General features: G+C 40.6%; 1 protein-coding gene across 1 annotated transcript in view; it reads right to left on the bottom strand.

Annotated features, from left to right (window-relative positions):
* Snw1 (SNW domain containing 1) overlaps nt 1-20,163 on the bottom strand; it is a 33,043-nt gene extending 12,880 nt beyond the window's left edge. Inside the window, exons 1-5 of the mRNA XM_042692537.1 lie at nt 20,099-20,163; nt 15,784-15,937; nt 9,161-9,322; nt 690-785; nt 494-600 (exon numbers count right to left, since the gene is read on the bottom strand). Of these exons, the coding sequence (XP_042548471.1) occupies nt 494-600; nt 690-785; nt 9,161-9,322; nt 15,784-15,937; nt 20,099-20,112 (533 nt within the window). The 5' untranslated portion in view covers nt 20,113-20,163. The remainder of the gene's footprint in view (nt 1-493; nt 601-689; nt 786-9,160; nt 9,323-15,783; nt 15,938-20,098) is intronic.
* Between the last annotated feature and the right edge of the window lie 5,553 nt (nt 20,164-25,716).

The following is a 25,716-nucleotide window of genomic DNA, read 5'->3' as shown; positions in this document are numbered from 1 at the left end:
GCAAAGTCTCTCAAAATTTAGTAGTATAAAGTGTCTATTACAAGTAATTATAAAAGTATAGAGTACTTGTGGTTTGAATCTTACATACTAGATAATCACTAAATTCTAAAAAACAAAACAAAACAAACTCTCATGTCACTCACAGGTAACATTTTTTTTTTTTGGCCAGTCATGGGGCCTGAACTCTGGGTCTGGGTGCTGTCCCTCAGCTCTTCAGCTCAAGGCTAGAGCTCTACCACTTGAGCCACAACGCCACTTCCAGCTTTTTCTGCTTATGTGGTGCTGAGGAATTGAACCCAGGGCCTCATGCATGCAAGGCAAGCACTCTAGCACTGAGCTGCCTTCCCAGCCCTCACAGGTAACATCTTAAGTGGCAATGACAAACTAATTTTGCTTTCAACTGTTTGCAAAGTTAGTTAGTAGGCTTCAAAAGTCATTATACAAGATAATACAAGTCTGATATAAAATTAAGACTTTCAGGCACAATTCATACCGGATATACTGAGCAGGGGCCAGTTTATCAGCTGCTCTAACTGGCATAGCTGCAGCAACCTTCTGTGATACAGACTTCTCTAAGGCTACCCTTGTTTTTTCTGTTATCTGAAATCAGAAACATCATATTCAGTGGTCTGTAAGTTAATAAGGTTGTAAAAAGTCACCAAAATAATGATATGTCAATTTCCAGTTACCTCTTTAATAGCTTCTTCATCAGGTCTTTGCAAGTCTGGATCATCTGCATTCATAACCTCCTTTGGAACCAGGTCAGTATATTTGCTATAAATGACCTAAAATGTTTAAACACAAGCAGGCTTAAGAAAATCAGAGAATGAAAAGAAGCAACCCCATTAAGTCATTTTACGTGTCAACAAGTCCCCTCAGCACTCTTATGCATTTAGGACACTTAGTTTTGTTTCTTAGATTTTAAAGCCAAGGAAGCTTAAAATACATACAAATTGCTGCTCTGGTTGTAAGTTAATAATTTTCCCTTGACCCTTATGCATTTAAATTATTTGAGATGTTCTAATCAAGTCAGTATCCAAATAAATTGTGCCAACAAAATCTTATGCATCAGTGATCTCTATTTTTGAGGCTCACTAGGACTTGAAATTAATGATTATATAAATTGCCTCCAGCACCATTATCTTGGATTAAAAACTCATCAAAATTTAAGTCAGGTTACCAAATAATTTCCAAATTCACTGGGCCTAGAAAATTTCATTGACCTCATCCTATTTATATGTTTCTCTTTTCTGGAATCAATTCTGTTCAGACTAAGAAAATGAGTATGTGCCAAAGTTAAAAAAACTCAGAACATTTTGAAATTCATTGTACATACATATCTTAATCTATACTCCAAGTAAGCATTTCTATGAGTTAGACTAAGCCCAACATAGCTTCTTTTAGGCTGATACTTATGTGACAGGCCCATCATAAATAGAGTATTTTTAGTTTATGCCCATTTAGTCAAAATAGTTAAAAACTACATGGCAAATTTTAACTTAAAAAAAAAAAAAAGAGAAGAGAGATACCAGAAATTTTAAACATAAGTACTCTAGACTTCAATGCTTGTTAGAAAGTGTTTGACATGCATACGGAGAAAGGAAACTTAAGAATATGAAAGAAAAAATTCTTAGGCATTTGCAATCTTCAAAAAACCTCTATAGAAGACAACTGTTCGAAGTACAAGTTGAAGTCTCATATTACAATTGCATTCTATCACATGACGTTCCTTAAAACAGTGCAAAGAAGTTGGGCAAAGTGGTGCAAGCCTGCAATTCTAGGTCCTTGGGAGGCAGAAATCAGGGGATTGAAGTTTGAGGCCAGAGTGACCCCTTCCTTGCCTTCCTTCTCTCTCTCCAGAGTGAGAATCTGTCTCGATCAATGGCTGGGCATAGTAGTGCACACCTGTCATTCCAAACTATGAGGGGAAGCACCACAGTCCAGGCCAGTCTGAGCATAAAGTGAGATCTATCTTGAAAATAACACAAAAAAGGGGCGTGTAGAATAGCTTGAGTGGTACAGGGCCTGGCTGGTAAGCATGAGGTCCTGAGTTCAATTCTCAGTACAGCCAAAAAGCCCTAAAACAATTTAAAGGAAATGTGCATTATTCCTAATTTCCCACTCTAAACAAAGGAAAGAAAGACACTTTCTGGTTTACTCTGGCTGACCTGACTCTGCCTTACTCTCCTTACTACTCTCTCCCTCATCATGCTTCAGTTATGAAAGCTCTTCTGTTCCTTGGACATGATGTGCTTTCTACCAGTTTGATAGTTTCTGTTCACAGTTCTTCAAGTTGTTATTATTTTTTTGTGCAGCAACTAGGGCTTGAACTCAGGGCCTGAACAGTGTCACCACTCTACTTACTTGAGCCTCACCTCTCCTTCAGGCTTTTTGGTAGTTAACTGGAGATAAAAGTATCATATACTTTCCTGTCTGGATTGGCTTCAAATGGAAATCCTGGGGCTGGGAAGTTGGCTCAGTGGTAGAGTGCTTGCCCTGCATGCATGAGGCCCTGGGTTCAATTCTTCAGCACCACACAAGCAGAAAAGGCCGGAAGTGGCGTTGTGGCTCAAGTGGTAGAGTGCTAGCCTTGAGCTGAAGAGCTGAGGGACAGCACCCAGACCCAGAGTTCAGCCTCCACAACCGACAAAACAAAAACAAAAACAGTGCTATGAGGCATACATAGCACTGTTTCCTGTCCTCAGAACACTTTTTATACCATGGAGTTATTTTCCTAGTTTACTTTGTCTCTCCTTTAAAAGAATAAAACTCATTAACAACTAATATTTCTTACTGAATATTTTTTGCTTTCTATAAACTCATCTGTCACAATGAACCTATGAGGTATGCATAATGATTATACTCACATTAATGTTTAATATTCATTAATCTATTTCCAGTCCACAGGACGTATACATACACACACTTTTTTTTACCAGTCTTGGGGCTTGAACTCAGGGTTGGGCACTGTCTCTGAGCTTCTTTTGCTCAAGACTAGCACTCTGCCTCTTGAGTCACAACAACACTTCTGGCATTTTCTGTCTATGTGGTACTGAGGAATTGAACCCAGGGCTTCATGCATGCTAGGCAAGCACTCTACCACTAAGCCACATTCCCAGCCCTAAAGGTACTTATTTTTAAAAAAATGAACAAACTGTGTGCCAGTGGCTCATACCCCTAGGCTAGCCCAGGTAAAAGTTCTCAAACCTTTACCTCAATAGAAAAAGTTGGAGATGGTGGGCATACCTATCATTCTAGCTACATCTGGAAATATAAATGAGGGCTGTGGTCCAAGTAAGCCTTGGTAAAAAACAAGATCCTATCTCAAAAAATAACCAGAGCAAAAAGGGGCTTGAGGAGTGGTACAAAGGGCAGAACACCTGACTAGCAGGTGTGAAATCTTGAGTTCAAACCATAGTACTTCTTCCTCCCCTCCCCACCCCGCCACACAAAAAAAGATAGGGGGTTTTATTACATTTGTTTAGACTGGCTCTGGACTTTTGGGCACAAGGAATCTTCCTGCCCCAACCTCCTAAAGAACTTGGGACTACAAGCTGTGCACCACTGCACTAGGCTCCTAAATTTCAATATAAGCTATTGATTTTCCAGGAAAAAAACCCTTCCTCAAAGCTACAAATAGAAGTCTCAAATTTGTTGTTCCACAGAGTAAGAAGAGGGACATGTTCAAAAAAGTATGGATTTAGCATAAGTATACTCCTGCTACGTGAGCTATGACTGTTATCAAAATTTAAGTGTTCATTTTGGGAAGGATCCTAGAGCTCAATCTAGTGAGAAGGGTACATTAGGATATATAGCTAGTACCTGACCTCAAAAGTCTTTCTTGTTTTCAGGATAGAAATAGTAACACCAGAGGGGGTTGGGGGAGATGGGAAGGGATGGGAAGGGGAAACAAAGAAGGAGGCAACAATGCTTGGTAAGAAATGTACTTATTATCTTGCCCATGTAATTGTAACCCCTCTATATGGTATTTTCACAATAAAAAAAGAAATATTAACACCAACACAAACCAGAAATTACGTAATACTGTACAAGATAATACCAAGATTAGGAACAGTTAATCACTTTTATACAGCAATCACTATAGGAAGAGATTCTGAACAAATGTTCCCTGGTAGTCATATATGTTCAACATAAAATCTCAATACTAATTTAGCATACAAGAGCCAGTTGCTGCTTCTTATTTGAGTATTCCTAAGTTAATAACCCTTTAAATGAGCATCAGTAAGATTCTAGCAGAATGAAGGACATCTGAAGAGCAAAATTCCTTCACAGGGCAAAGTGAAAGACATCTGGAAAGCAAAATTCCTGTGGTAATTTACTATAAAATCTAAAACTTTTGTTTATTTTTGTTGGTTGTGGGGCTTGGACTCTGGGCCTGGGTGCTATCCTTCAGTCCTTCAGCTCAAGGCTAGCGTTCTACCACTTGAGCCACAGCACCACTTCTAACTTTTTCTGCTTATGTGGTGCTGAGGAATCGAACCCAGGGCCTTATGCATGCAAGGCAAACACTCTACCACTGAGCTACCTTCCCAGCCCAAAATCTAAAATTTTTATAGCCGGAACCAAATGTGTTAAGAAACTCAGTATATCCTAGAAGGCAATGGGCTGGAGAGATACCCTTGAGCAGGGCGCCAGTGGCTCATGCCTGTAAACCTCATGCCTGTAAACCTATCTACTCAGGAAGCTGAGATCTGAGGATCACAGTTCAAAGCCAGACTGTGCAGGAAAGGCTAGGAGACTCTTATCTCCAATAAACCACTCAGAAAACCGGAAGTGGCACTGTGGCTCAAGTGATAGAGCTGAGAGATGCACCCAGGCCCAGAGTTCAAGCCCCAAGTCCAAAAGAAAAAGAAAAAAAAAAAAAAAGAAAAAGAAAAAAAGATACCCTTGAAGGGTATCTTTTTATACTCCTCCTTGAAGGAGTATAAATGAGTTCTGTGATCAAGGTAAAGCAATAACACATCTAAAAAGCAGATGATTTTCTCTGCAAAGAACTGGACTTTATATGTACAGTTAGCATTTCCATTCTTGCCCTTTCACTATTAAAATTCTCTAAAGAATATCAGATTCCTCTGGGATGAAGCAGGCATCTATAAACTTTAGTATAAATTGAAAAAAATCAACTAGACTACTTTGACAAGTATTCTGCATACCAGTCTTAAATGACATTGAGTTTTTAAAATTAAAATTTATATAGTAAGTAGTCAATTCCTATTTCTTCTAAAACAGAAAAATCAATAGTATTCACACGGGGCATCACTGCCAATTTCTAGCTCCCCTCCGGGAGGCTCTGTAGATGTTCTTGTGAATGTAAGAGTAGGGATAGGGCAAGGACATTACTAGCATTTAACAGGACATACCAGTTAGGTTAAATATTTTATATTATTCAAGACAACTGGTTAAACACTGTGTAATGCTCAAGAAAGCCCTGAACCATCAAAAAGTATCCTCCTCAAAATGCCAATGGTATGTAATAAGCACTCAGTTTAAGGTGAATTATTTAATGCATTCAAAATTTTCATGGGGTAGGGAGGAAGAAGTAAGGGAGGTGGGGAAGGAAGGGATGGTAGGGGAAAAACAAAGGAGGAAGTAACAATGCTTGATAGGAAATGTACTTATTACCTTACTCATGTAACTGTAACCCCTCTATACACTATTTTTACAATTAAAAACATAAATATTTTTTCATGTATTAATCTATCCACTTATAGTTGTTATGAATCTGAGAGTGAAATGTCTCTAAATTACCAGTTTTAGGTTCAGTTCTTGTGCAATATAGATAAAATGTAAAGCTATTAATGGACACAGAAACAATGCTTTAGAGACCTTATTTGATAAAAAATACTAGAATAAAAAATAATACTGTTCAGTTTTAACAGTCTACTCTATTTCAATGAAAGGTAAAATGTAGACAGTTATTATACAGAAAAGGGAGAGAACGTCCAGATAGTCTCTATAAACCAAATTCATACTTTCCAGCCTTAAAATATAATAGAAAATGAGCTAAAGCTGAACTGTCAAATGCCCTGACGATGTTAAGTAGCTGCCCTAAAATGTTGCCTCTCTTAACAAATAGGAGCAGAGAGGTATCAGATTTATAAAGAATGGTAATCCCCAAAGGAGGGATATACCCAAACAAAGAGAGCCAGAGTAAAATAAAGGCTTCTAAAACACAGGGTAAATTTCCAGCATTATGATCTCCATCTATAAGGACTTTATTATTTTTTTTCATGAACAGATCATGCAGCCATTATACATCCTTACTGAGGTCTTGGTTGTTGGAATTTCTTAGAGTTTTGGGGATCAGATTGAATCTAAGGCTTCGTGTATATTAAATAAGTACTCTACCACTAAGCTACAAGCCCAGCTCTCAGTGACTTCAAAACAAAGTTTTTTGTTAAAAAAATGAAAACTGGTGTCAGTTGCCCAACAAACACCAGTGGTTGCCTTTGTGTCAAACTTTCAGGCCCCTCAGGAAGGAACCATTAGAAAAGGAGGGGTCAAAGACAGTCAAAAATAATGAAAAGGTGAAGTTACAGAAGAAAAGGGAAGGAATGAAGAACTTGAACACATAAGGCTTAGATAGAGATTTCTTATGGAAACGAAAAGAAAAAGACACGTGGAGTGATAGTTTTCTTCTATTATATTAAAACAGATGAAAGTCATGTGTTCAGGATAAACAATATGGAGAGGAACATGAATTACTGTTTGCCAGGAGTATGAGGAGCAGAGCTGAACAGGAAATACAAATTTGAATGACTGCATTCTTCCCAAAGCTTATCAGCTATGATGTAGCAGTGGATGGGTTGTTAGTTATTTCAGGGAGTAAAATAAAAAAGTCTGGGAACAGAGGCAAAGGATAGGTAATCAATGTTCTCAAGTATTTTTTCCTAACATCACCAATTCTAAAGAAATCTTCTAACTTAAGTATTTATTTACAAGAGAGGGAAAAACCCAAAACTAGGTCTTCTTAAGAATAGTTCCAGGGGCTGGGAAGGTGGCTCAGTGGTAGAGCGCTTGCCTTGCATGCCTGAGGCCCTGGGTTCGATTCCTCAGTACCACATAAGCAAAAAGAAAAAAAGCCAGAAGTGGCGCTGTGGCTCAAGTGATAGAGTGCTAGCTTTGAGCTGAAGAGCTAAGGGGCAGCGCTCAGGCCCAGAGTTCAGGCCCCACAACCAGACCAAAAAAAAAAAAAAAAAGAATAGTTCCTTGGCTCTGTGTATAGTTATTCTGTGACCAAATTATTATTATTTTAATTGTTTTTTATTGTGAAAATACCATACAGAAGGGTTACAGTTGCATGAGTATTATTAATTTTGTCAGTTGTGGGGCTTGAACTCTGGGCCTGGGCGTTGTCCCTCAGCTCTTCAGCTCAAGGCTAGTGCTCTACCACTTGAGCCACAGCGCCACTTCCAGTTTTCTGGTGGTTTATTGGGATAAGAGTTTCATGGGCTTCTCTGCCTGGGCTGGCTTTGAACCTCGATCTTCAGATCTCAGCTTCCTGAGTAGCTAGGATTACAGGCAGGAGCCACTGGCGCCCAGCATTATTTAAAATTTTATACTTAGGGGGCTGGGAAGGTGGCTCAGTGGTAAAGCGCTTGCCTTGCATGCTCGAGGCCCTGGGTTCCATTCCTCAGCACCACATAAGCAAAAAGAAAAAAGCCAGAAGTGGTGCTGTGGCTCAAGTGGTAGAGCGCTAGCCTTGAGCTGAAGAGCTGAGGGACAGCGCCCAAGCCCAGAGTTCAGGCCCCACGACCGGACCCAAAAAAAAAAAAAAAAAATTTATACTTAGTCTGGATTACTTTGTAAGTAGGGCAATACTAAACCTAGATGGTGATAGTTTTATACTTAATCTAGGGTAAAATAAGTACATGCAATTTGTTAAATTCAAATAAACTATTAAAATAAGATCTGGGGACATAGCTCAGTATTACTGTGCAAACAACATGCGCAATGCTCTGGGTTGGACTGTTAACACCATCCACAAAATAACAAATGAAGCAAAGTAAGTCTCTACATAAGTATTCTGTAAATACACTGACAGAATTAGAAGAGATTAGAGAGAATTAAAGCTGATTTGGGGCTGGGTGTGTATCTAATATGAATAAGGCCCTGTGTCCCATAACTATTATACATCCAAAAAAAAGGGTGGTTTAACTTTCCAGAATCATAATTTTAAAGTTTGTTAGCACTGTTTTTGAAATGTAAAACAAATAAGCCAAACCATAATTATAAAACCAATCACCAGTTTGTGGAGAATCTCAAAGGATAAAGCTATTGTTGACTACTGAGGTTAACATTTACATATATCACTGATACTTCTAATTTTGGGGTCTTTTTTTCTTGGTGCTGTTTAAACCCTGAACTTTGTGAATGCTAAGTATGTTCTAGCATTCAGTTATGGCCTTAACTTCACTAGTACTTTCTGAGAGTTTCACTATATAGTCCAAGATGGTATTCATCTCATGATTCTCCAACCTCAGCTTCCTGTGTGCACCACAACACACAGCTCATTGCTATTTTTTTTTTTTTTGGGGGGGGGGGGGGGAGGGTCGGTCATGGGGCTTGAACTCTGGGGTTGGGTGCTGTCCCTCAGCTCTTCAGCTCAAGGCAGCACTCTACCACTTGAGCCACAGTGCCACTTCTGGTTTTCTAGTGGTTTATTGGAGGTAAGAGTCTCCTGGCTTTTCCTGCCCGGGCTGGCTATGAACCATGATCCTCAGATCTCAGCCTCCTGAGAAACTAGGATTACACCAGAGCCTGGTTTCATTGCTATTTTTAACATAATCCAAATAGCAGGAGTTTTATCATTTCCACAAACTTTTTTTTTGGTCATTTTTTTGCTGGTCCTGGGGTTTAAACTCAGCACTTAGATGCTATCCCTTAGCATTTTTCACTTAAGAATAGCTAGCACTCTACCACTTAACCCTGCTCCGTTTTTTGGGTTTTTTATTGTAGTTTATTGGAGATATACTTTTCTGCCTGAGCTGGCTTTGAGCTGAAATCCTCAGATCTCGGCCTCCTGAGTAGCTAGAATTACAGGTGTGAACTACTGGCACCCAATTTATTTCAACAAACTTAAAATAAAATTTACAAAATATCTGTCTGTGAGGTTAAAAAAAAAAATCAAAATGATTACCTTGTCTTTTGACTGTCCTTGTCGAGCAATTGCATCATATTTAATTTTTCCTTCAGGATCTACCTGAATGGCCAGTGCATTTGACATTTTTTTCTTTCGTCCCATATCCAGTGGATACTGGGCCACATGGATCTCTGGAAAAGCACCTCCATCTCCAAAATCCTGTATATTAAAAGAAGTAAAATATTTAATAGTAATTAGAAATTTGAGATATAGTCATTCAACATATAATTACTGACTCTGTGGTATGCTAGAGGGTATAAAACAAAACAGAAGTCTCTGATCTTTTAAAGCTTACATTCTAATGGATAAAGATTCTTTAAAAAAAAAAAAAAAAAAACCTATACTTTTTGGTTTGTAATAAGGGCTATGAAGGTCTTGGGAAGAGGTGCTATTTTCAATAGGGTGGTTGGGATAGTCTTTGTGAAGAATTAACATGTGAGATAAAGCCTTTAATGAAGAGAAAGTAGTTATGAAAAAGATCTAAGGAGAGCACTTTCCAAGAAAAGCAAATGGCAAAGGTGAAAGCTATGACTATAACAATGAGCTTTGTCTAATGGAGTTAACAAATTAAGTGAGGACAGAAATGACGCAGGTGGAAGTGGCACTGTGGCTCAAGTGGTAGAGCACTCGCCTTGAGCTGAAGAGCACAGGGACGGCGCCCAAGCACAGAGTTCAAGTCCCACGACTGACAGAAAAAAAAAAAAGAGGCTTACAGTTTTTTGGGCTGGGAAGGTGGCTCAGTGGTAGAGCACTTGCCTTGCATGCATGAGGCCCTGGGTTCGATTCCTCAGCACCACATAAGCAGAAAAAAAAAAAAAAAAAGCTGGAAGTGGCACTGTGGCTCAAGTGGTAGAGCACTAGCCTTGAGCTGAAGAGCTGAGGGACAGCGCCCAGGCCCAGAGTTCAGGCCCCACGACCAGACCAAAAAAAAAGAAATGACGCAGGTTACAGGTGGAGATTAACACCAAATCATAAAGGGCCTAAGCAAAGTGTTTAGGATAAAACAAAGACTTTAATTTTAGCATACACACAGGCACATGCACCCAGAGTAACAGGTATGTAACCTAAGGACAGAGATGTAAAACCAAGTTTCTTGGAATCAGATTTTAGTAACATGGTATCATTTAACTGTTATAATGGGAAGCAAGTAAATAAAACAGCAAGAACTAGAAATTAAATATTACATTCCTTCTTTCTGTTTGCTTTTTGGTGTTTGTTTTTTATTTTTTTGGTGCCTATTGTGAGGTTGAACTCAGGCCCTGGGCACTGTTCCTGAGCTTTTTCACTCGAAGCTGGACCTCAAACACTTGAGCCACAGCTCCAGGTTTGGCGCCACCTCTCCCCCGCCACTAACTGGATATGAGTCTCATGGACTTTCCTGCCCAGGCTGGCTTTGAACTATGATCCTCAGATCTGTCATCTAAGTAGCTAAGGTTACTGGCATGAGCTACCGATGCCTGGCTTTGCTTTTTTATTCTCTTTTTGAGATAGTCTCATGGATAGTCTCTGCATGGGCTGGCTCTGAACTTCAATCCTCTGGATCTCAGCCTCCTGAGTGGTTAGGATTACAAATATGAGCCTGGACAAATATAATTTTTAAATAGCTTAAAAAATTTGTTAGCTCTTACATAGAACACTGTAATTTACAAAATGTAACATATTAAACTAACTTATTAAATACTTATAACTCTTCAGAAAACTCATTTTCGTATAAACTCTGAAATAATTGAGAAATTTCTCAAGGTCTCACAGTCAGCATATATGCAGGACTTGAACCCAGAATATGTGTGTGTGTGTGTGTGTGTGTGTGTGTGTGTGTGTGTGTGTGTGTGTGTGTGTGTGTGTGTGTGTGTGCGCGCGCGCGCGCGATCCCGCGCGTGCGATCCCGGGCATGCGTGTGCACATGCTAGTCCTGGGTGTGAATTGAGGGCCTGGGCATTGTCTCTGAGCTTTTTTGCTCAAAGTTAGTGCTCTACCACTTGAGCCATAGCTCCACTTCTGGCTTTTTTGTTGCTTAAAGATGAATCTCACAGTCTTTCCTGCCCAGGCTGGCTCTGAACTGCAATTCTCAGATCTCAGCCTCCTGAGTAGCAAGGTTTATAGGTGTGAGCCAACAGTGGCAGCATGAACCCTAATCTTTTTCTTTTCTTTTTTAAATCAGTTACGTGGAGCCTGAACTCTGGGTCTGGGCGCTGTCCCTCAGCTCTTCAGCTCAAGGCTAGCACTCTACCACTTGAGTCACAGCGCCACTTCCGACCTTTTCTGCTTATGTGGTGCAGAGGATTCAAACCCAGGGCCTCATGCATGCAAAGCAAGCACTCTACCACTGAGCCAACTTCCCAGGCCCAATAACCCTAATCTTTTAAGTCCAAAAAACTTTCTACCCTATGAAATGCCTTTCTTTTAGTTCAAAATAAAGCCAATGCATGCTGAGCAATCCTAATCTGAAGACTGAAAGCTTTTTTTTTGGCTGGTCATGGGGCTTGAACTCTGGGCTTGGGCGCTGTCCCTCAGCTCTTCAGCTCAAGGCTAGCGCTCTACCACTTGAGCCTCAGCTCCACTTCTGGTTTTCTGAGTGGTTTATTGGAGATAAGAATCTCACAGATGGCTGGGAAGGTGGCTCAGTGGTAGAGAGCTTGCCTTGTATCCTGAGGCCCTGGGTTCGATTCCTCAGCACCACATAAGCAAAAAGAAAAAAGCCGGAAGTGGTGCTCAAGTGGTAGAGCACTAGCCTTGAGCTGAAGAGCTGAGGGACAGCACCCAGGCCAAGAGTTCAGGCCCCACGACCAGACCCAAAAAAAAAAAGAATCTCACAGACTTTCCTGCCTGGGCTGGCTTTGAACGTGATCCTAAGATCTCAGCCTTCTGAGTAGCTAGGATTACCAGTGTGAGCCACTGCCACCTGGCTTTGAAAGCTTTTTGAGCACTGAGATGATGTCTGAAAGTTTTAGATTTTAGATTTCTCATTTTTGGATTAGAACTGTTCAACTAGTAAGGGCTTTGTAAATATTCTCAAATTCAAAAACTTCTGAAGAGGCTGGGAAAGTGGCTCAGTGGTACAGTGCTTGCCTCGCATGCATGACAACCTGGATTCCTCAGCACCACATAAACAGAAAAAGCCAGAAGTGGTGCTGTGGTTCAAGTGGTATAGTGCTAGCCTTGAGCTGAAGAGCTCAAGGACATTACCCAGGCCCAGAGTTCAAGCCCCACAACCTACAAAAAAAAAAAAAAAAAAAATTCTGAAATCTGAAATATTTCTGGTACCAAGCATTTTAGTTAAGGTATACTCAACCTGTAATAAAAATGATAAAGAGTCCTGTGCTGGTGACTGATGCCTAGCTATTCAGGAGGCTGATACCTAAGAATCACAGTTCAAAGCTAGTCTGGACAGGAAAGTCTGTGAGATTCATCTCCAATTAACCACCAAAAAAGCCAGAAGTAGAGCTATGGCTAAAGTGATAGAGAGTACTAACCTTGTGTGAAGAAGCTCAGGGAAAGCACCCAGGCCCTGAATTCAAACTTCACAATGGGGACACAAACAAAAGAATGATAAAAAGATCAATCAGAGGTTTGATAAAAAGTTAAATCTGCTTTTTTTTTTTTTACAAGACTTCTTAATACATTTCATTAGATCTAGGATATGTAAATTCCTAGTACAACATGCTTATTTACTAAGGAGAGATTAGAAATCTTTGGAGACCATCAAAGGTATGTTCTTATAAACTAGGTAGAAATAAAGAATTCCTAAGAAAAAGGCTTCCTGTACCCAGAATATCACTTTGACACATGTTCAGATTTGTTAGAGTTCTTCAACTATAATAAGCACTTGAGAACTGTAGATGTAGCATTATGTGGTCATTAAACTTGCCAGAAAATCATAGCTTTTACTATGAAAACTAGAACAAAATGCCTTCTTCCACAGAACATTCACTCCCCTGAAAGCATCCATGGCCATTTCCAGATTAGCTAGCCTTATTTTAGTTTTATTTTTAAATAAACTGCTGTTCTACCAGGACATATGAAACCTTTGGTAATCCATCAATTACGATTTTAAAAAGCTAACAGCTACAGCATGTCATAAAGCTGAAATGCAAAGATGAGACTCCACTGTAAAATGAGGTTTGCCACACCTATTCTGCTATCTACTGAGTATCTAAGAAAGACTCCCTAAACCCTCTCAAGTTAAACACAGAACTCCTCAATTATATAATACCAATCACTATCTCTCTGGCTCCAGGTTATAGCTTCCTTGATCATGCTTTATTTTGTTGTTTCTCACAAATTTCTCTATCAGAGAGCAAAAGCAACCATGAACATCCCTTAACACACTAAACTGGCCTTCACACACTAGAATTCATAAAGTCTGGAGGAGACTAAGGGGAAAAGAATGAGGGATCTGATTTGGTTATATGTTCATCTTCTAGGATTTGTACGGAATGTAGGAAATTACAATCATGAGACAGAATACAGATGGCTTCTGGTAGGATTTTAAGCAAAAGTTTCAGTTCCAAGAATACTATAACCACCATTTAGAGGCAGATGAAAAAAAGGCAAGCGCTCTTCTCATTTGTAAAATAAAGTCATAAACACCTAAGAAAAGAATGTAAGAATGTGAAATAACCAACATAATTGAATATAATTGAGTATAATGGCTCAGGCCTATAATCCCAGCTTCTGAGGAGGTGGAAACTGGATCACAGTTTGAGGCCAGCCTGACAACTAAGTCAGCAAGACTTATTAAAGGCAATACCCTAGGTGTGGTGATACATATCAGTCATCCCAGCTACATGAGAAGTCTTAGGTAGAATTATACTCTCAATGGCATTCGGGTTTAAAAAAAAAAGGGCTGGGAGTTTGGCATCAGTGTTACAGCATCTGCTTAGCAAGTATGAGACCTTGAGTTCCAGCATTGCTGGAGGCAGGAGGAATCTCATTCAGGTATAAAAATGAATTACATAGTCACTTGAGATTTTTTTTTTTTCTGGTCCTGCAGCCTGAACTCTGGGCCTGGGTGCTGTCCCTCAGCTCTTCAGCTCAGGGCTAATGCTCTACCATTTGAGCCACAGCGCCACTTCCAGCTTTTTCTGCTTATGTGGTCCTAAGGAATCGAACCCAGGGCCTCATGCATGCAAGGCAAGCACTCTACCACTGAGCCACCTTCCCAGCCCCACTTCAGATTTTTAATAGTACACAAACATTCTCTGAGACATATAAGAAGGAATAAGGCTGGGTACAGCAGCTCATGTAAGTAATGCTAGTTATTCAGGAGGCTGAGGTTGAAAGCCAGCTCAGGCATGGAAAGACTATGGGACTTTAATCTCCAACTAAACATCAAAAAAAAGCCAGAAGTGGAGCTGTGGCTCAAATGGTAGAGTGCCAGTTTTGAGCACAAAAGATCAAGGCTGAGTTCAAGCTCTAGGACTGGCATGTGCATATGCATGTATGCAAACGTGCATACATGTGTGTGTACACAAAGGAATCAGAAGAATGAAAACTTGGAGAGGGAGAAAAGGGTTGATGAACGTGGGGAAGGTCTTGTGTAAGCAAAACATTAGTCTTAAATGTTCATTTTTTTCCCTGGATAGAGAAGATAGCCAAGCACGGGAAGGTTTCCTTAGAGTTAGGAGAAGGAATATGCACTGAACTGACTTTTTAAAGGATGCTGAACAATCAGGATTCTAATATAAAAGGATAAAAAAAGGTATCAGTCCAGACTCTTTCTCTCCTACTTCCTCCAAATCTACTACCCAATTTTTGTCTCTCAAATTTCCTAAAAATGTAACTCATCTGTTTATCAGGCAGGTGTTACTATTCTCAAATTGAAGATATTAAAACCACTTCAATTACTCCTTTATTTCTCTTACTTTCACATTATTGTTCATGTGCTTTGATCTCTAGATTTAGAAAGGGTATGTTAGTTCTTTTGGTGCATGTTTAATAGTTTGGTATGATTAGAAAAAATGGTGCAGCTCTCTGGTGATCACAAACCAGTGATAAGCAAGAAGAAAAAGAAAAGTCAGGGGCTGGGAAGGTGGCTCAGTGGTAGAGTGCTTGCCTTGCATATATGAAGCCTGGGTTCGATTCCTCAGCACTACATAAGCAGAAAAAGCCAGAAGTGGTGCTGTGGCTCAAGTGGTAGAGTGCTAACTTTGAGCTGAAGAGCTGAGGGACAGCGCCCAGGCCCTGAGTTCTGGCCCCATGAATGAAAAAACAAAACAAAACAAAAAAAACCTACCATTTTAGCCAGGTGCCGGTGGCTCATGCCTATAATCCTAGCTACTCAGGAGGCTGAGATGTGAGGATCAAGATTCAAGCCAGCCCGGGCAGGAATATCCATAAGACTCTAATCTCCAAGTAACCACCAGAAAACCAGAAGTGGCGCAGTGGCTCAAGTGGTAGAGCGCTCACCTTGAGCTAAGGGACAGCACCCAGACCCAGAGTTTAAGCCCCAGGACAGACTAAAAAAGAAAAATCTACTGTGGGATATGAATATCTCAATCACAATTTTTTTTTTACCAACCTAACATTACTAATCAGAAACGCTAGAGTTTACATTTATTTTACAAGTGTAAGATAATAAATTTCAGCACAATAAATACAAACACAACATGCACACTTACCTCTAACAATCGAGGTATCCAGCCTTTCCGGTACCCATATGGGGGAGGTTCTCTGCGGGACGAGACCAGGGAGGTCTGCCGTGACCTCTGAGATCTTGCCTTCTCTTCAGCTTCAAGTTGGTCCTGAGAGAGCTGAGTAGGTGCAGGTAAAAAGCTATAAAAACAGAGGTCAGAATTTAAAATAACTCACATTTTATTATTACAACTTCACTATCAGATGATTTTCCTTAGCAACCAATAACAAGCTTTTCAATGATTTATGGAAGAATGCAATATTGATCATTTTACTACTGTGGAATGAAGAAGTACTCAAAAACATGTCCAGAATAAAAAAATTAATGTATTTTACATAACTATTGAACACTTCTGCTTCCATATTTCTCTTAGAACATGGATTATCCTTTCTCCTCTTCTTCCTTTCTCTCTTTTTGTTGTCCAGGCTGGCTTTAAATCCCTGATCCTCCTCCTTCAAGTTCTTGATGAGATTACAAGTGTGGGACATGATATTGTTAGACTTGAACTCGAGACCCCTGAGTGACCCCCAGAGACCACAAATAGCAAAAGAGTCTTTTATTTGCAAGCTCGAGTCTGGACTCACAATCGTCACTGATGCAGCAGGTCAGAGTTATGAGCCCCGACCACATGTTCAGCAGGGTTTTTATTGTGTAGATAGCAGGGGGAAGGTTGTCAAGCTCACTGGTTAGGAGTATGATCATTTCCAGTATGATCATTTGCAGTAAGGACAGGGACTTTCTAGCTTAGCGGTTACAGGATAGGTTAAATCATACACCATTGGTTGGATAAGTGGGGCTAACCACAGGAATGCTGAATTATGTCTTGTCCTAAATGTTTTCTCGACAGAGTTGGGGGGAGAGACTGCCCAAATGCCTGGACTGGTCAGGGCAGACTGATCCCTTAATAATTCTTACTGTTATCTTGCCTTGGTGCAGGATCTAACACTTACTTTCTAGTAACAGATGACAAATGTTTTAGTTTTGTCTGAAATTACTGCTAAACTTATTTTTGGTCTCTCAGTATCTGGCTTTTCCAATTCTTATATACCTTTTTGGAACTATTTTATTCTTATGTCCCTATGTAACAAAGAGGAGGTAGATAAAAGAAAACAAGCATTGCATATTTACATGCTTTTCTCAAGGGTATCTAGTTTAGAATTAAAAATTTAAATTTAAAGAGGTCTAAGAATGAAAGCAGAAATCCAAAATATGTAACAACTATTTAATATTTCTACCATTTTCAACAACTTTTAGGTTTTATGTTATTATAGTGATACCCAAAGTGCCAAAACAAAGAAGAAAAAAGAATGGATTCTAGCAGATGAGCCTATTTTAGGGAAAAAATAATTCAAATCTTTTTTCCTTCTTGGCTGCTATAGAATTTACTCTTTTATTAAATACTTTTATTAATACTTAATACTTTTATTACTTATTGATTACTTGGTCAGGTACTACACTAGGTAGGCAATAGGACTATAAACTGAGACAGCTTACTGGCTTGAAGGGAGAAAAACAATCACAGAAATCCAAATCCAAACTACAAATATAGTAGAGCGCTAGCCTTGAGCTGAAGAGCTGAGGGACAGTGCCCAGGCCCAGAGTTCAGACCCCACGACCAGACCCCCCCCACAAAAAAAAAATTCATACCAAACTACAAATATATTAAGTAATAAAGGAAAAGTATAAATTGTCAGGACAGCCTACAGCAGAGTATGACATCCCTGAGATGCACCCAACCCATCTCAGGCAGCAAGGTGAGGTGATGTGATGGCTAAGAGCTCAGAGTCAATTCCTACTGACACTACATAAAAACTTGTATAAGGTACTTACCTCGCTGAACTATTTTTCCCATCTGTACTGATAAGTCTTCTTATCTACTTATACTAGAGAATTTGTGAGTATTAAAAGAGAACATTCATGAACCAGTAGGCGCAGAGCATCTAGATACTGCTCAATACATATTTTATAAATGTTTGATTATTTGGAGCTGTTCCATGATTCCAATTTGGGTTGGTTGCTCCAATTTATGCTCTCACCAGATCCTCTGTATACGTTTACAACAATGTACTGTAACCATCTATTCATTTACCTAGACTGAAAGCAACCAGAGAATCAGAATCATGTCTTCCATTTCTTTGATCCCTGTCCAGGCATTGTCTAGCTGACAATAGGAGGAGTTCCTTAAATGTTTGTAAGAGAAATAAATCCATTCTGCCCCTGGAAGTCTCCATCTCTGTATCACTACAGACTTTTTGCCTGTTTGTTTTTGTTTTTGGGGGGAAAGGGGATTTGGGGGTTTGAACTCAGGCCTGGGCTCTGTCCTTGAGTTCCCTCCCTCAAGGCTAGTGCTTTACTACTGAGCCACAGGGCCACTTCAGATTTCTAGTGGTTAATTGGAGATAACAATCTGACTTTCCTGCAGGGGGCTGGCTTTGAACTGTGATCCTCAGATCTCAGCCTCCTGAGTAGCTAGGATTACAAGTATCAGCCACCAGTGCCTGGCTGATCTTAACATTTTTACATCTGTTATTCCTTTTGCCGCAAAATATTCTATTTAGGAACAATTTTTCTATGCTTTTATTAGAAGCTTGCACCTTGGCATTCCTGTCTTTGCTCAGTGCCAGCTACACAGAGCAGTTTTCTATCTTGTTCAAAACAGCCACTGCACCTCAACTTCTGAGTTCCTTCCTAGCCCCTTAACCTTGGCGCTAGCTAGCACTTACTACCTAGATTCATTATTGGTTTGTTTTACTCACGTATTAGTTTGTCCTACTACCATGTAAAGTGCATGAAGACAGGGAGCCTGCAGATACAAAAAGGTTTCTCCTCATCTTACTGAAAACTCAGTAAGGGGGGTATTGTCTCCTGCAAGACTACTTGGACTTCAGATGCCAATTTCAGATCTGGGCCACCATACCACTGACCTACTGGCTAAAAACTGCCCCTCTTCTTGGGCTGGCTAGTTCAGAACAACAACAAAACCCCGTAAACCTATTTGCTTACATTTACTGGGATTTTAAAGGATATCACAAAAGATACCAATAAACACCAAATGAAAGCTATGTAGGTGTCATTTAGAAATTGCATTCTGCCACTGCCAACGCCAACCACATAATCACCACATCTCTGGCATCGTTCCTTGCATCCATTCCAAATTCCACCTTTCCCCAAGTAATCCCACTAATCTCTATCACAGTGCCCAGTTCCTGAAGGGCAATCAAATGCTGGCTGCCTACAACATTGATTAAAGAAAACTCTTCCGTCTGTTCAGCTCATTCTACACAATTCTCTTTCCACAGAGGATAGTACTACACAAATGAGCATTTTGTGTCCTTTGTTTTTCTATCCGTATGTCTACGACCCCGCCTTCCCGGTAGCCAAAACCAGATTTCCTTCTGTATACACAACCCCTAGGATCGAAAAAAAAACACGGACGAGAAAAGCATTGTAAGGATTCGCTGTTTCAGGCAGAAAAACATATGTGAGGGAAATAAAATGTGTAGCAAGGGGGCTCCAACCCGTGTGGCCTAAGATCATTCCCTTCTTTACCAGACTTTTCCTGTGGAGTTCGCATGGAAAGTTTTCCACTTAGGGTCGCCGGGCAGAAGTTATGTAACTTTCTGGAACCTCCACTTAACATCTTTTTCTTAAAGGCGGCGAGCGCCTCTACCTTCCGGTAACCAAGACAACCGGGAACAGCACAAGAACCTGACACGGTTCTACCGACGGAAGAAATTCAGAGATCCAAAGTAAAGAGCAGAGTAGATAGTAGTCAACAGCGGCCACCACCGCGGGCAACTCGAAAAGGAAGAGATGAATCCCAGAGCAGGTCCGGGACTCTGTTAAGCAATGAGAGTGGCGGGAGAACGGGAGGATCGCCGTCGGTCAGCCCGCCCGAAAGGCGCAGCGTCGCGGCCCCCGCGCGCTCCGCTCGGCCCCGATACAAATAAAGGAATCAAGCCCCACCGCGTGCCCCCGAGTCATGAGCTGTGTGCGAGCGAGCAGGGTCCACCCGCCGCGACGCTTCAGCGGGAAACACGTGAGGCTCCGCAGCGCGAGGCCGCAGCGCGACTCCTGGCACCAGTGAGGGGGCCATCTCAACCCAGGAAGCCCTTCAGGCAAGACCGCGGCTTTGGCGCGGCCTACTCGCGGCGGCGCTAGCTACAGGGTTTAGCCAAGTCCACGTTGTTCTGGATCCTAAGCCAGGTCTCTGCCCACACAATACAAGCAGAGGGGGGGAAAAAAAAAAAGATGGGCACCTACAGACTCTTCCGTATCGAGGACCCCAATCAACAACCCACCTGGTGAGCGCCATCTTCTTCCGCTTCTTCCAGCGCGAGCGACAGCGCCGCGGGGCGGGTCTTTCCCGGAGACTTAAGAGCGGAAAGGAAGGAGCGCGCAGTGCGCAGGCGTGTTATCCGAAAGGCTTTCTGGGATTTGTAGTTCTTTGAACAACAGTTCGCCAGGGGTCGGTACTGCGTAACTAGCAGTTATCCAGAGACAATTGCTTTAAGTCAGAAGCAAGCACAGTATATAATCGGTTCATGCATAATCTGTGACTTAACAGGGCCTTTCCTCAGAGAAATGTCGAGGTTGGAGGGATCTGTCATTTAAGCCGCCTTATTCCAGTCTCAGTCACCTAGGGTCCCTGATAAAAAATCCTGGGGACAGCAGCGTTAAGCAAAAGGGTAACAGGAAAAAAAAAAAAGGGTAACAGGATTGTGTTTTTTTGTTTTTTGTTTTTTTTTTTTAACATGGCAGGAAATCGTAAGATTGGGGAGTTTTAGATATGCATAGATATAATTATATATAACCGATATGTAATTAGAACATGAGACTTAAATGAACTAATATAGATGAATGTTTCAATCTGAAGAGCTATATATTAGTTCTAGCAGTTAATACTTCGGTTAACAGTAATCTGCCATAATCTTTGCCCCAGGAATGTATTAGTTTTTAAATTCCTTTTTAATTGTTATTATAAAGGTGGTGTACAGAGGTGTTACAGTTTCATAAGTCAGGTAATAAGGACATTCTTTTTGAACATTATTTCTTTAAAAAAAAAAAAAAAAGGAAGGAGCAGGGAGTTGGTGGCTCACACCTGTAATCCTAGCTACTCAGGAGACTGAGATTAGAGGATCTTGGTTCAGGCCAGCCTGGGCAGGAAAGTTTGTGAGACTCTTTATCTCCAATAAACCACTCAGAAAACCGGAAGTGGCGCTGTGGCTCAAGTGGTAGAGTGCTTGCCTTGAGCTGAAGAGTGCAGGGACAGCTTCCAGGCCCAGGGTTCAAGCCCCACAACCAACAAACCAAAAAAAAAAAAAAAAAAGGAAGAAGAAGGAGGAGAAGGTAAGAAAGAAGAAGAAAAGAAAGAAAAAGCATTAGTAAAGAAAGAAGAAGTATAGAGGAGCAAACTAGAGAAGGTCCCAGAAGCCAAGATCAAAGAGCTTAAATTTAATTCAGCAGATTATTTAAAGCTGAAAGGGGGACTTAAATAGAGGGCCTAGGAAAAAGAAACAGGCAAGAATGGCAATTCTTGAAGCAGCTTGAGTTTCTATGGCAATGGGAGACAAAAGAGACCAAGGGGGGCTGGGAAGGTGGCTCAGTGGTAGAGCGCTTGCCTTGCATGCCTGAAGCCCTGGGTTCGATTCCTCAGCACCACATAAGCAAAAAGAAAAAAGCCGGAAGTGGCTCTGTGGCTCAAGTGGTAGAGTGCTAGCCTTGAGCTGAAGAGCTGAGGGACAGCACCTAGGCCCAGAGTTCAGGCCTCACGACCCGACCCCCCCCAAAAAAAGAAACCTTGTCCAGGTTAAAATTATTAATATGGGAAATCAGTAAGGTATAGATCAAGACCTGGTATATCAGACCCTAAGAAGGGTTAGAGAAGAGATCTTATAATCCATCCTCATTTTCAACAGAGGCATAACATGGGAGGCATTTGCAACATTAATGATCCTCCAATGTCCTTGCGGTATAGAGAGAATAACTGACTAATGGCAATTATAGCACAATGTAGTTAAGAAAGCAAATCTGCAAAAATAACTTACCCCAGGATCAAGTGTTTGCTTTAGTGTGTATGCAGGGGGAGGGGGCGGGGGGATTGGTGTTCCAGTGTTATGGATCTTCCTTGCCCATCCATCCATCCATCCATCCATTATCATTACTGGTAATTAGGAGCTGCTTGCTCACAATTGAGAGACCACTGCAAGCTGAGAATTAGTGCTTGCACCAAGTTGCAGCAATCAACTCATTCCACTCTGGGAATTCCCAATTGAAGATAGGATTTATTCTCAGAGATCCTACAGTTTAACTTGATTCTTAACAAGCTGTGTCTGTGTGGCCACAACTAAGGTAACATTTGAGGTGGTGGGTGGGGCAGGCAAGCAGAGGTTCTGCAGTCACTTCTCATGGATTTCAACTCTAGCGCTCCAATTGACTAGCTGTGGGTCTTGGTAAGTCACCAAAGTTGTGTCTCAGTTTTCTCACTGGAAAAAAAAAGGAAGCATAACCTATTCTCATAAAGTTTCTTGTGCTCTACATTTTGTATCTTTAAATGAAATAATTGTATTCAATTTTATTTCTGTGGTACTTCCAAACTACTGTTCTGTTATATATGGTAGAAATGAGTTGACCAAAGTGTAATTTCACAAATCACCTAGCTATTGTCTTATTCTTAGGATCACAATACCTAAACATGGGGAGAATAACATGAAAAGAAAAAGTCTCATAGGAAATACACATGATAGAACGTATTAACTACATAATGAGACTATTCCAACATTACTCAAGCCTAATTGTTAAATTAGATGGATGCAGGCCTTTGTGGAAAGTAAAGTCTAATTAAAGGTTGGGGTTTATGATTTTGGTGGGGCTCGATCATTACAAGGGATCTCTAGCACAAAGGAAATGAAGTACCTCCATGCTAGGGGATGGTGCAGGTATTGTTAGCAGGTGAGGCCTCCCAGGCTGAGGCCAACCAAGTCTATGCTCTCTGCTTGTAAAGCCTTGCCACAGCCTAAGCTTTCAGTGTTGGTCACACCCTTGACTAAATTATACATTTTGAAGTCCAGTAGTTGAGATAAGTAACATATATGGGAGACTCAAGACTTGACTAATGGCTCCAAAGGCAAGGAGAGCTTATTCACATGTTGGGAAGGAGAGGGAGTTTATTCCAGTTCTCACATATGGGATCTGATAAAATACCCACTATAACAAAACATCAAAACAACAAAAACACAGGCTCTAAAACAGAAACATCATGTTGGGAACTATGTAAATGTTTGGAATGATTTCAAAGCTAAGTGACACATTCTTCTCTCCCATATGATGTATGTTTGAATTTATTTCTTGCCAGTAGAATGCTTTATCATCATTCTGTAGTGAAAAGAAGAGGTCTTCTACCTCATTGTCATTCCTTTGTAGATGTCTGTCATATGCCCTCCAAATCTTTATACACCCACCCCCACCCCCCCACATGCATGCATGCACGCACGCACGCACACGCACCTCAAAGCTGTAAAAACAAAGTAAAATACCAAATGAATAAAATGAATAACTAAATAAAAGCATGGTGTAGTATCTCCTCCTTCCTTCCCTCCCTCCCTCCCTCCCTCCCTTCTTCCTTCCCTTCCTTTCTCCCTCCCTCCCTCCCTTGTTAGGGAAAGTCTCAGTTTTCCCTAGTTCTGGACTGGATCATGATTCTCTACTTATTGCCTCCTGCATTGCTCAAATGAGAAGTCATGAGCCACCATGCCTGGCTTTTTGATTGAGACAGGGCCTCACTATCTTTTTGCTAGGGTTAGCCTTAAACCACAGTCCTCATTTCTTCCTCCAAGTTGCTGCCAAGTGATGTTTAGAATTATTTTGTTAAGTCCTTTGGAAAAAGCAACCCTGTAAGTCTTTTGATTGACATTGAATTATCTGCAAATTAACTTGGAGAGAGCTGATATCTTTGTAATTAATGTCTTCTCAGTAGCACTGTTTAGGTTTGACTTATTAAATCTTTTTCACATCTTCCAATAACATTTAGAAGTTGTCTCTCCATAGATTGTACAGGTATCTCAGGATATGAGTTCTTAGGTTTTTCATTCCATTGCTATCACGAATACAATCTGTTTTTTAAATAAGATAACCAATATAACATAAGATTATATAAAACAGTAATTTATATTAAGCCCAAAATCATAAAAAAAATGCATGTCAGAAGTGAATTTTGAGTGTAGCGGACTTAAAACCAGTGTCACGTTGCATTTACTGAGATATGTTCCTAAACCTCCTTTCTGGAACTGAGCGGTTCTTGGGGGTAAATGAGTAGAAAGAAGCTTTTCTATCAGCCACTTCTTCAGCTAGCTCTGGGATTTCTTGTCTAAAAAACACCGCAAGACCTGCTGACCCCATTTCCTTCCAGATTTAATTATTCATCTTAAAAGTTGGCTCTAACCTTAAGGGAATGTGAAATACAAGGATTCAGTGGGAATGAAGCCTTTGATGCAAGATAACTATTCCTTTTTCTATTGTATTGGGCAGGGGAACAATTTGCCCCTTGCTCTGAGCCCTGTCATTTGTTTTGATCATTTTCATTGCTATCCAGTGTGCTGCTGGCTCAGAAGGCAGCCATCTGAGATCTGAAGTAATCCTGTTTCTTTAGAACCAGGATAGATATCAAATATTGCCTGTTTGCAAGCTAAGGAATAGTAGTCACTATAATATGGATGGTTATGAGTTAATTTCTGTAAGAAGAAAACAGTAGGCAATAAGTTTGGCTGTTATTGACTGATAATTATTTTGTGTTTGTTTATCTCATGTTTATCTCATCAACAAAATAGTCCTATGCATATAGTTGGCCTTTTACCCAGTGCTGGGGATTGAACCCAAAGCCTTGAGCATGCTACACGTGCTCCACCACTGAATCTCATCCTCCAGTCCTCTCAGATTATGGATGGGAAGACTGAGGTTTAGAAGTAGTATGCAAGTTGCCCAATAAGGCAAATAGAAAGTAGCTCGTCTAGAGCTTATACCTGGGAGCATAAGCTTGGCCAGTTTTCCACACACTCTCAACAAGAACTACCTTTCTAAGAAATCTGGAGTCAAACTTACCTGAATTCAAATCCCCACTCCCTCCCTCCTTCAGTTACAAGCCTCCAGTAAGTCTATCTACATTAAAAGGCTGCGAAGGCAATAAGAAGTAATACAGGTGAAATGTTGAAGTATACTTGAATGCTGCTTGGAGTGCTGTGGGCACAAAATAAATACTAGCTGTTATACCTGGGCACCAGTGGCTCAGCCTGTAGTCCTAGCTGCTCAGGAAGCTGAAATCTGAGCATTGCTCAAAGCCAGCTCCAGGCAGGAAAATTGCTGAGACTCTCATCTCCAATTAAGCAGCAAAGGGCCAGAAGTGGAGCCATGGCTTAAGTGGTAGAGCACTAGTGTTGATTGAAAAAAGCTAAGAGATAGAACCCAAGTCCTGAGTTCAAACCCTAGAACCAGCACAAAAGAAAAAGGAAAAAAAGTATTCTATTTGTCTCACATATGCTTCAAAACTTTTGAGCTAGTTCTAGACACTTAAAATTTGGAAGGTTTTCCCTAAAACTAATAAAACAATATATAGGCAAAGGAGCTAAAGAGAGACTTCTCAGAAGAAGAAGAAAGAATGGCAAATAAACACACAAGGAAATGTACAACATCCCTGGCCACAAAGGAAATGCAAATAAAAACAACACTGAGATTCCAACTCACCTCAGTTAGATTGACCAACATTGAAAATTCAAATAGTAACAAATGCTATGGGGATGTGGGGGAAAAAGCAGCCTCTTGCACTGTTGCACTGTGGGAATGCAATGTATTACAACCACTCTGGATGGTAGTTTAGAGATTCCTCAAAAAACTAAACTTAGAGCTACCCTGTGATCCAGCTGTACTA

Source organism: Dipodomys spectabilis, unplaced genomic scaffold (assembly GCF_019054845.1).
Source record: "Dipodomys spectabilis isolate Male_0828 unplaced genomic scaffold, ASM1905484v1 ptg000157l, whole genome shotgun sequence".
NCBI classification, from domain to species: Eukaryota; Metazoa; Chordata; class Mammalia; order Rodentia; family Heteromyidae; genus Dipodomys; species Dipodomys spectabilis.
The sequence above is the reverse complement of the archived record's forward strand: the minus strand, read 5'-3'. Positions and strand labels throughout refer to the sequence as shown.